Source organism: Alosa pseudoharengus, unplaced genomic scaffold (genome assembly GCF_046254945.1).
Source record: "Alosa pseudoharengus isolate Yale_2024_CS ecotype anadromous, Long Island Sound unplaced genomic scaffold, YU_APseudo_1.1 YU_APseudo_1.1_scf_13, whole genome shotgun sequence".
NCBI classification, from domain to species: domain Eukaryota; kingdom Metazoa; phylum Chordata; class Actinopteri; order Clupeiformes; family Clupeidae; genus Alosa; species Alosa pseudoharengus.
The window spans coordinates 22,457,195-22,469,403 of NW_027468598.1; the positions used below are offsets into that span (position 1 = coordinate 22,457,195).

The 12,209-nt window shown below is 40.4% G+C and overlaps 1 protein-coding gene across 1 annotated transcript; it reads right to left on the reverse strand.

The window, feature by feature from the left end:
• Positions 1-6,008: 6,008 nt before the first annotated feature.
• Positions 6,009-11,496, reverse strand: LOC143121888 (ATP-sensitive inward rectifier potassium channel 1-like). Its single transcript, XM_076282549.1, has 2 exons — positions 11,282-11,496; positions 6,009-9,690 (listed from the first exon to the last, which is right to left on the reverse strand). Exon 2 carries the CDS (start codon positions 9,667-9,669, stop codon positions 8,548-8,550), a length of 1,122 nt encoding a protein of 373 aa, XP_076138664.1. The 5' UTR covers positions 9,670-9,690; positions 11,282-11,496; the 3' UTR covers positions 6,009-8,547.
• Between the last annotated feature and the right edge of the window lie 713 nt (positions 11,497-12,209).

A 12,209-nucleotide genomic window follows, 5' to 3' on the forward strand; every position in this document is an offset into this window, starting at 1 on the left:
ATATTTTCTCTCGTTGTAACAAGTAGAAGGTGATCTGCGAAAATATATTATCTCGAGGAAGGATTGAACCCAGGTCACACGATTTCTAGTCTAACACCTTACCCAGTGTCCTATCCTACAATCAGCCTTCTTTCAGAGAAAAAAATCTATATTAAATTGTAGGCTAACGTTGGGTAAAATGACACAGAAGAGAGCAAAGTGCTTTTGTAACTGAGTATGTTTGAAGAATAGAGGGCAGTGAAAGTGCTTTGGTAACTGGGTAGTATTTTAAATGAACAGAGAGCAGTGAAATATAGGCCTACAACCAACCAACGACTGACAACTAACCGCGAGTAGTCTACGTATCCGAGTATGGGGCATCTTGATGGTGCATTCAGAGCACCTCGGAATAACAAGGACCGCCCCCATGGCTACTTTGTTTTTCCGACAGCAAGTGTTTATGTGCTTTGCCATCGGAATGTGTGACAAACACGGATGCCACAACAAAGGTTAAAACATACACTCACTAATCCTAAACAAACAACTGTATTTGCTTAAAATATAGTGTAAGATGCTCGTGAAAGAAAGATATGCAGCTTTCAAGTGACAAAAACTGCAAATTCCCAAGTTCACATTAAAACTGTTGGACATGAAAGGCCACATGGACTACAAGCGAACTACAACGTGAAGACAAAAGTGATGACGAGCCCCTAGCTGGGCAACTCTGTTAGCAAAATCTAGCCCCAGTTTCCGACCTCTGACTCACACATTACGTGACATTACACATTACGCGGAATGATGATGTTTTCACTCGGAGAAAGGTTTTTCCGAAGCCCATGAACGCTAGGTAATAGTCGAAGCGTCCTACCTAAAGTGAACCACAACTCGAAGCTGTGGAGCCAAACGAGGCCTCGAACGTCACACCTGAAGTCAAATTACCAATACAGCTCAAGCCTCGATACGGGGCTTTGCTGGGAATGGCTTGACGTTCTCGACACACGCTTCGGAGCCTCGGTATCAACCGTAACATCACTACAAGGAGGGCAAGACACAAAACGTTATTGCTAAAGAGGCTGGCTGTTCACCGAGCTCTGTGTCCAAGCACATTAATAGAAAGGCGAAGGGAAGGAAAAGATGTAGAAAAAAATGTACAAGCAATAGGGATAACCGCACCCTGGAGAGGATTGTGAAACAAAACCCATTAAAAAATGTGGGGGAGATTCACAAAGAGTGGACTACAGTTAGTACAGGAGTCAGTGCTTACGAATATGAATACGAAAAACTTTATTATCCACAGATGTGAAAATTTTCTTTTGGTTTCACCAAGAGTACAAGGGAGACAGGACAAAAAAAAAAAAAAAAACAGTACATAGCATGACGGCAAGACAGACAATACATTTAATGGAAAATGACATTACAGAGGTTGCTAAAATAAATAAATAAATAGATAAGTATAGCCTACTAAAAATGCTTGCTGTGCATAGAACCTGCAACCCGGAAGTCTGTCTCGCCCTACATTCCATTCTTATGTAAGGTTTCTAGTGTTATTTAGCACCTTCACAACATTGGGGACGAAGGATTTCTTAAAGATGTTTCTGTTTGCTGTTGGTACTCTAAAACGCTAGCCTGACGAGCCAGACCCACATTGAAATGTAGGGTCTGGGCACCAGTGTTGGGAGGGTTACTTTCAAAACGTATTCCGTTACAGAATACAGAATACATGGCCAAAAATGTAATCTGTAATGTATTCCGTTACGTTACTCAATCTGAGTAACGTATTCTGAATACTTAGATTACTTTCGCATTGAATTGCATTTTATAAGTGTAGGAATGCGGCCATCAAATCCTGCTTAGGTCTACCAAACAGGCCTATTCTGGTGTGTTCTTCTGTTCCAAATGGCTGAAGTGTTAGGCCCACATAGGAGAATGTAAAGGCAACTAAGCTACCTGATACAACTTTAAAATGGCAAGGTGACCACTAAAACTATAGCAGGCGACTAGGCTAATTAAAACAAACAAAATAAATAGGCTACTTAAAGGGCGTAGCCAGAAATTATAATTAAGGTGTGCCTGTGAGATTTTTCGGTGGCATCAACCCAGTACAAGTGAGGGGCGCATATGACAGGTGGAACGCAGAGGCTGCACCATATAATTCATTTTAAAACGTAAATGTAGATCTAATTAGAACAAATAATAATCCATAAAGCTATTTTAAGTTAGAATAAAAAACTTAGAATGCAGTGCCTATTTTAGAGATTGGTTTTATTGTAGGTCTAAATCAACACGTGAACTAGGCTTTGCTTGTTTAGCAAACTGTGTAACCGATTGGCCGAAGTAGCCTGAGCTATTAATACTTGGGAAAATATCCTTTGAACAGACATCAGGAACCACGATCAGTGAGGAACAGGAGTTACCTCCACTTACTTACTCCTAATTTGCTGTGCAAACAGTCATTTCAGGGTCTCCGATGACGCGTCCATAATGCGCACTGGCTGCGTTTTGAGGCTAGTGCAAGACGGCGGGGCTTGGATTTAAACATGTAAACAATTTCATCATAGATTGCTTTCAGGAGCTTCTTGGAAATGGAGTTGCCTTAATTTATTTAGAGAGTGAACAAACTTATGAAACTGAGAAGTATCGTCATGTAATCCATTAATTTCAACAATGTAACTGTATTCTAAATACCAACTATTTAACTTGTAACTGTATCGGAATACAGTTACTCATAATTTGTATTCTGAATACGTAACGCCGGTACATGTATTCCGTTACTCCCCAACACTGCTGGGCACTCACCGTTCGCAGTGCTCAGTCCGAGTGGCGGGATAATCGGTTGTCTTTCAAATTCCCTCTGCACGCAATAGGACAGCGCTATGAGTCCCATGCATTTCCCACCAGCGGAGCTAGTTGGCTAGTTCAAACTTTTGCCAACTTAATAAAAGCTTAACTCGTGTCACACTGTTCGCCAACAGCAACATCCATCTTATTTGTTTTCAAGTAGCAGGGAATTCAAGTCAAACCATTGCAAATCTGCCATCAATCATTATGTTAAGCCCGCCTAACGACTCTATACACGATTTGATTGGCCTGATAGAAGTTTAATTTTTCGAGCTCACAAGCCAAAGGAGAGTTGCTAGACTAGCCCTGGCAGCAAATGTAATTTGCCATGTCATCGGCTGGCAAATGTAATTTGCTGCCGCTAGGGTGCGTCTAGATTTCTAGGCTACTAAAACACCACGTAATGGTGATAAGATTCAAGAACCACCACGCACAGACGTATGCAAGACATAGGTTTCCGCTGTCGCATTCCTTGTGTCAAGCCACTCTTGAACAAGAGACGGCGTCAGAAGCGTCTTGCCTGGGCTAAAGACAAAAAGGACTGGACTGCTGCTGAGTGGTCCAAAGTTATGTTCTCTGATGACTGATGAAAGTAAATTTTGCATTTCCTTTGGAAATCAAAGTCCCAGAGTCTGGAGGAAGAGAGGTGAGGCACAAAATCCACGTTGCTTCAAGTCCAATGTAAAGTTTCCACCGTCAGTGATGGTTTGGGGTGCCATGTCATCTGCTGGTGTTGGTCCACTGTGTTTTCTGAGGTCCAAGGTCAACCCAGCCGTCTACCAGGAAGTTTTAGAGCACCTCATGCTTCCTGTTGCTGACCAACTTTATGAAGATGCAGATTTTATTTTCTAACAGGACTTGGCACCTGCACACAGTGCCAAAGCTACCAGTACCTGGTTTAAGGACCATGGTATCCCTGTTCTTACAGTAATTGGCCAGCAAACCCGCCTGACCTTGTGAAGAGAAAGATGCGATACGCCAGACCCAACAATGCAGAAGAGCTGAAGGCCACTATCAGAGCAACCTGGGCTCTCATAACACCTGAGCAGTACCACAGACTCCATGCCACGCCCCATTGCTGCAGTAATTCAGACAAAAGGAGCCCCAAGTATTGAGTGCTGTACATGCTCATACTTTTCATGTTCATACTTAGTTGGCCAACATTTCTAAAAATGACTTTTTTTGTGTTGGTCGCAAGTAATATTCTAATTTTCTAAAATACTGAATTTGGGATTTTCATTAGTTGTCAGTTATAATTATCAAAATTAAAAGAAATAAACATTTGAAAAATATCAGTCTGTGTGTAATGAATGAATATAATATACAGAGTTCGTAACATCAATATGGCAGTTTTGTCTTAAGGTGGGTGCAGGGGCGCCTGCAGGAATGAATGCTATGGAATTCAGGAATGAATTCTGCACAACCATCTCGTTGTTTACAACTGCTCAAACAAAAAAAGTGTGCGTGCATATAGTTCTGCATTAAGTTGATTTTGATAACGTGTTTATTTTACAGAACTGTCATGCAGTTAATGGGATACTGTGCAGAGTTGGGAATTTATGGTAGGCCAATTTGGTGTGAATACACACACACACAGTGGAATTCCTCTCGTTGTTCAGTAGCCTGATGGTACACACAGTGCGTATGGTCGTACACCTGCAGGTGCGCCTGAGTGGGTGAACCGGTTTCTTGCTTGTTGTCATCGCTGTCAAAGAGCTGAAAGATGAATGCTTCAGTTGTGCCAAAACATAAGAAATACAATGTCTGTGAGTTTTTTTAAGCCTCTTAAAACTATGGGCAGCTGTAGGGAGCACTGCAGGATTTTCGGTGCCTGAGTACACATTTTAGTACAACTGAAGCACTTATCTTCAGGTGCTTTTTGACAGCGGAAGTTTGTCTCCATCTAGTGCACAGAGTGGACTTGCCCTAGGTAACAGCAAATTGTGTTATTGTGTGTCTGTTTCAAACTAAAGCTAGATAGCTTATTTCATAGTCACATTTTGCTGAATCACAGATTGAACATATTATTATGGTGATGTGATTTAGACGAAATTTGGTCTCTGCATTTATCCCAATCTGTGAATTAGTGAAACACACACAGCACACAGTGTACACACAGTGAGGTGAAGCACACCTCCATCCTCCATCCTCTCCACCCTCCTCTACCTCCATCCTCTCTACCCTCCTCTACCTCCTCCTTCTGCCACTTTCTCCTCCTATCACACTTTGATTAGTATTTATAATGTAAGCACTCCTGGCCCCAGGAGTTGCTGTGGTGCAACTGGCTGGGGCACCTGCACCGTACACTGGTGACCCGGGTTCGATATCCCCCCTGTGGTCCTTTCCGGATCCCACCCCGACTCTCTCTCCCACTCGCTTCCTGTCACATTAAAGTAATAAAAAGCCCAAAAATATACTAAAAATGTAGGCACTCCATCTAGTACTGACAGATGTAGTGGTAATTCCTATATGGTCTCCCCTGCTCTTGACTGCACAGTTCTTAAGGCAGGAGACTGAGCCCATCTTAGGTTCCTAATTGGTTTATAGTTTGTTACAGACCTCACAATGGCATTTCCCCGTCCCTATGATGCACACTCACTTGAAGTACTCATTCGCTGGAAAAAGTGGCAAAGAGTGCAAGGAGTGAAGCCTGACTAGCCAGAGAGGGACAGAAAACACAGTGCTTCTGGTGGTCTATTGTGTTAAAATACAATTATACAAAAAATGTAATGCTTGTATGTGGAGGAGAGAAGTATCACTGACTCTTTTGGCTGTTTTGTTGGAAAACTTGTTTCAGTCAGAGCAGGTCACAAATAAGTTCACAAAGAGATGTGACTGATTCTTTAGGGCTAAGAGAACTAGTTTTTTATTATCTTTACTGAAATTAAGCCTGAATGTTGATACTGAGGGAGGAAAGGGGGACAGTTAGTGGTTACAGTGAGTTATAATTTGGGTCATCTCATATCTTAGGTCAGTGTATTGTTTTCCACCTCCCTCTCGATTAGTAATACGATGGGAGAAAGCAAATCATGTCACTGGGTCAGAGATTGACTCAAATGTTTTTTTATAAACATTTTTATTTCAGACAAACACATTTTAAGAAGACACTGTGGCACACCCATGTTTAGCCCTTTGAATATATAACATTGACAGTGAAATAAGTGCTGCGTCAAACACCAGAAACCAGAAACTCCATATGCTAATAATTTATTTCAGTACAGTTTTCTGACTGTAGAGATGATTATTTGATACATTTTTGAAACAAAAAGAACTGCTGGAAGAATGTGACAGTGTTCAAACAAACATTTAGTTACACATGACAAAATAACATTTATTTGATCAATATTTATGTACAGTATGTAATAAACATTACTTAAAATGGTGCTAATGTGGATTTATTTATAAGAAATAACTTCAGAAGAAAAGGAGTTCAGAACAAGGACAACATGCTAAACATTTAACCCTATCAAAGAATACAGTACTTAGGCTACATAAGTTTATAGAAATCTGTGCTAAATTATCATCAGCTCTTGCTCTCTGTATTCTGTGTGTGTGTGTGGGGGGGGGGGGGGGGGGGGTGTTGTCCAGGCTCATGGATGAATGATATCTTGTTTTTCGTTGTCTTAACATTTCTTAAAGTTTTCACATGACATAAACAGACCACAGGTCATTGTTAATAAATCTAGATATCTCTATATTCCTCAATACAAAACAGACCACAGATCATTGTTAATGAATCTAGATAGCTCTATATTCCTCAATCCAAAACAGATATTTTTATCTGAAAGCTGTGGAGTGTTCCTTGCCAAATTAGGGGATATCGAATCTCAGATCTATGAAGCCAGAGCGATGGATGGAACTACAGTAGAAATACAGTAGTTCCAAACCAAATCAGGTCTAGTGGCAAGCAAGCAAAACGTTATCACAACACATCAGCGAACATCCGCTTTCAGATGTTACGCTGTCAATGTCATACATGGAACAACCAAAGTTTCTCCTCATCATAATACGGAGCTCATAAAAGGACATGTGAAAAAAAAGTTTCTGGTGCACATGCGAAAGTTTTGGGTGAGCAGGAGATACTATCTGGTGTGCACCAGAAAAGTACTTACGCACCAGAAACATGAAAAATAATTTGCACATGTCCCATGGGCTCTGTACCATAACACCCATGAGCTGTGATATTTTCACATGAGGTCTTAGTCTCCCCTCTGCCTTCACTCATAATTTCTCCTCCTGAATCCTGTAATATGCGGTATTACGTGCATCATATTATGTGCATCCCTCATCATCACTACCTACAAGCATAGGTCAGATCCATCTTGCACAGGAGCTAGCGAGTGGCTAGCGAGTAACTAGCAAAAGGTAGCCTAACTTACTGACTATGTTTGGTGGTGGGTAGACTGGGGAGCGTACCTATGTTCCCTGGGTCCTATGTTCCCAGCTTTGTATGGGACTGGGGAACATAAGACCCTAATCCTAACCCTAACATTAACCCCGTGCGGGGAACATAGGACCTGGGGAACATAGGGATGACCCCGGTAGACTGTTAGCAAGCTATCCTTACTAGCTTGAACAAGCACCTGCAGACCTTATTGTGTTAGAAAACATAGAGATGTTCACAATAATCCTAAACAATGTTTTTCACCTACATGAAAAAAAAATATATAGCTCATACAGGTTTTGTTATGAAGCTCTCTTCTCTCAGTCTTCACTCTAAAGTGAAAAATCATAGCTGACTAATGAATGCGGGGATTAGCCATAGTGTTATGTCAGTCATATTCAATTGAAGGAAGTGCAAAACTCTACCCTATCAGTCACTGCTTCACATGTGTGACTTATCTGCCATAAGAGTCCATTTAAACTCAGAAAACCACAAGCCGGTCTGATCTAGATTTATGAAAGTAATAGGAAACGATATCTATGGTAGTGAAGCACTCTGAACAGTTGGTGAAGCCCTCTGATTCACCACAGCTGAAGGTGGCACTGTTTTACACTCACATAATGAATTCAGGAAAACCTGTGTTTCAAGCCTTGTGACCTCATTTCTGTTTCAAATTCATTAAAATATGATTATTTCTAAGATGTTTTTGGTTGGACTCTTTTGTTGGTGAAGCCTTGGTGAAACACTGCTTTGCCTGTAGTCACCTGCTTTAGAAGCCTCCTTTGGGTCCATGTTTTTATTTTGTAAATAGTAGGGCTGTCAAAATAACTGATTAATTTCGGTTAATTAATTTGAGAAAAAATAACTGATTAAAAAAATAACGCAGATTAATCGATTCTGTATGACCTTTGACCCCGAGCCGTTGTAGTCAGTAACCATTAGACTGTAAAATGAAGGAGAGAGAAGAAAATGTGCTGCCTAGATCATTGATTGGAACATTTACTTTTCAAAAACGGCTTGATGGTATTGGTAAAAATAAAGTGTTGATTAACATAAAGTCCTCTGCAATGTATGTGATAAAAAACCTTCTTCCAGAAGCACTTTTGAATTTATTTCCTCAGCATATTAGGTCATAGATTATTATGGCCATTATTAAAATAATAATAAAAGAGTTTTTGAACTTTAATGTCACTAATGCTGATTATTCAATGATTGATTTGAATTTAAATATTTAAAATACTTTCACAGCAAAAATCATATATGCGATTAATTTAGATTAATTAATTACAGAGTATGTAATTAATTAGATTAATTTTTTTAATCGATTGACAGCCCTAGTAAATAGTCTACATCTTGGTGCCACTGGGTGGATCATTGATGTCTATGACTTCAAATCCCTGGTTGTCAGTTCCAGTCATCACATGGTGATGGTGGCCCTTCACATTGTGAAAGCAGTAGGCACAATGTGCAGTTGGCACGGGCACCACCTTTGAAAAGTTGGAGAAGTTCACGCGGTACTTCCCTTCTTTGCTCCGGGAGATGATGGATTGAAATTTGTAGCCCCACATGATCTCCTGTGGCATGTAGGATGTCCTGACCTGGCAGGAGGAGCTGGTGGACTCTGCTGTGCCATCTAAGAAGACAACCAGCTCAAATTCCTGGTGATGTAGTGTATCCACCGCCATTTCAAAGAATGGGCTGGACTTGTCAATGACATGATAAAGAGTCAAGGGACAGACAAAAAACAGGTTGTCTTTTCCAGACTCAACCATGAAATCGATATTGACCTGGTCTAAAATAATGGCCTCCCCTTCAGGGGTTATGGTTGTCCGCAGCAACTTGCCGTAGATCTGGCTACCAATCATGAGGGTCTTGCGAAGGTTAGCCACACGGATTTGAAGACACAGTGTACCATTCTTAGGACAAATGACAGCTGCCTCACTGAAGTTGATGGTTTTGGCCCTCTTCTTGGGGAGAGCGATCTTGGTCATGACAACACCCCACCAAAAGCAGTTGATAAGTCCACCTATAATGGACTGTATGGTGAGGAAGGCAATTGCGCCTGGACACAGTGGAGTGATGACACGTACTCCATACCCTATGCTGCTCTGGGTCTCTAGCGAGAAGAGGAACGCCGAGGTCATACCATAGACGTTGTCCACACATAGTGTGTGGCCATTTGGTGGGTTCTGCCATGTCAGATCTCCGTTGTCTCGGGCAATCCAGTACCAAATCAAACCAAAAATGAACCAGCTCATTGTGAAGGAGGCCACATAGAAGAAGATAACGAAACGCCAACGGATTTCCACAAGTGTTGTCCAGAAATCAAGAATGTAGGCAAAATGGTTTTGATATTTAATGTTTCCGTATTCAATGTTGCAGTGCCCATCCTTTGTAACTAGGCGAGTACGGCGAATCCGGCGCTCTGCCAGGTAGTCACTCAGATACTTTTGTAAAGAGCGGACCATTTTCCAAGTGTGGAAATGAATCTGGTGGAACAGAAAGTAGTATAAATAAGAAAGAAATGTAAAATATTGATAAAATACAGCAAGCTGACTTATTTAACTCATTGAATGCCAAGCTGTTTTCGGAAGCTTTGTCCTAGAGTGCCAGCAATCTAGACCATTGTTGATGATTTTTGTACAGCCACAGCATATTCTTTGTTATAGCTACAGTATGAACACATACAATGGCTCGTTTGAAAGGTGAGCTCTCGGTGGGTGCAAACCGTGTATTTCTACACGCCTCTGTTCCTGAGAAATCCCAAGCTAAACAGTGGCTAGTTTTCATCAAAATCGCTGTTTTTTTTCTAGAAATGGAGATATAACGTCTTTCATGCATGATTTCATATGAAATATGAAGTGTTGCCTGTAAAGTTTCCGGGAAGTGACCTGGCGAGACTGCCACCTAGTGATAGACCCACGAAAATGGCCTGGTTTTGAGCTGACGTGCATGCGTCACTGATTCGACCCAAAGCGGCAACCGAGTTATGATAAAATGTCCAGATAAAATGTCCAGATTGTGCGTTTTCATGAGTTTTCGATCGTCATATATTATATTTCCATTCATCACAGAGTTCCCAAAATCACACATAAGGTGTGTTAGAGTGTCTAGTTTCGTAATTTAAAAAAAAAAGCTAAAAATTTAAGATTACGTTTTTGGCACTCAACGCATGGGAAGGAAAAACGTAATTGGCACTCAATGAGTTAAGAGTAAAGCCAAGCAAATCATACCAAATCCTCAATAAGAATTCACAACTCAAAGTTTTCATGCAGCATCATAATACATGAATCATAGTGCTGAAGCTGAATTTCCACAACACCATCTTAAATATAGACACCAAAGATGCTATTTGTTGACATGTAATCCTTAACAGTACATAAACTGCACTTAACTGTCAAATCTGTAATATAGCCTTTGTATCTTTCTTCAAGTAACTCCAGCCTTCACTTACTGTACACAATAGCTGTGACCATGACAGGCTCTAGTTACCAAACAAACTGATCATAACAGTAAATCACACTTGATTGTCTAAGTGCTCCATAGAGGGTCATATGTAATATTCTAACAAATATACTTAATGTTACAATATCTGTTCCATGTGCATGTATATGTTATACATGTAATGATATATAAAATATGCTATTCCTTAAATCATGTTCTCCATATGTGATCAATGTACTGTAAATACCTACTTCCTGCGCATTCTGACAAAGAATGCAAAAACACTTGGCACCTTTAGGACTGTGGAGCACATACCTAATGTTTTTCCATGCATATTCACATAGATTTACTTCTGACAATTTACAACTCTATGTTCATCTAAAAAGCCAGATTCTATAACCTTGGTATGATCACTGACAGTATAAAAGAAATAGACCAAAATGGAAAGCACATTTTCTTCAAGGAGACACATAAAATAATTATATGTTTATAATACTTAAATATTTTTTATATTTTTCCTCAAAGTACTGGAAGTCTTATGCAGTCCTCCTGGATTCAGCACAGTAGCTGTTGGAAACAAGGTTAATATTGAATATCACTGAACATCTGAGAATGTATAAAACTCGAGGATCTTACCTGTCAAAGTCCTTTCAGAAAGCCCTGGACTTTTTCTCTCTTTTTCCTTTAGTCTGTATCTCTGAAGCTACCCTCTCACAGACTCTCTCTCTCTCTCCCACACACACACTCTCACTCAATCTCTCTGTGTAAAAGGTGTGTCTGTGACACCTTGCATGTCTATTTTGTGAAATCCTGACTGCAGGGTGTCACCACAACATAGACCTGTAGCGGAGTTGAAAACGTTTCCGTTATGATTTTAAACGACGAGCATGCTCCCTGGTCTAGGGCTGTTTACCATTGATACATACTGTTTGTGTTGGTTACAGACCAGAGGGGTATTTCACAAAACCTAGATAAGGGATTAAGCTGGGATTTTTAGGTTATCCTGGATGAATTTAGCCTTGACTTGGTTTCACAAAAGAGATGGCACATAAGTTACCATGGGGATTTATTCTCTGCACCTAGCCTGGTCCCGACCAGGCTAACAGCCAAGCTAAGTTAATTCTAATGGTAATTATGTCGTCTTATTGGTCATTCACATCAGACCTCCGTGCTAATTTTTAAGGAGCTTTATTCCATTTATAAACTATTTGCTAAATGTATTTGCTCGCAAAACAAAACAGATTGTCTGCCTACTACCATATAGTTATTATTTTAATTGTGATAGCCTTATAATTATTAACATAGGCCTAGGTACTGTTTGTTTGCTTATTTTATTGATAGACGTTTGATGAATAGCCTACTGTAGTTGATTGGAAGTGGAGGGGAAGTTCTCGGAGGTATTTTCAACTATAATATTAAGGTATATCATGCATCTTTGCAGAGGCAAGCGCTTTCTTAATGACATTGCGTTCCGAGACAAGAAAGCACTCACACGTGGGTTCATACATACATTTGCATTCAGTTGGTCTACCACGCCTACTCCCGCTGTTTTACAGAAATAGCC

Coding starts and splice junctions, on each gene's coding strand:
- LOC143121888 (XM_076282549.1), bottom strand. CDS start 9,669: ATGGTCCGCTCTTTACAAAAGTATCTGAGTGACTACCTGGCAGAGCGC.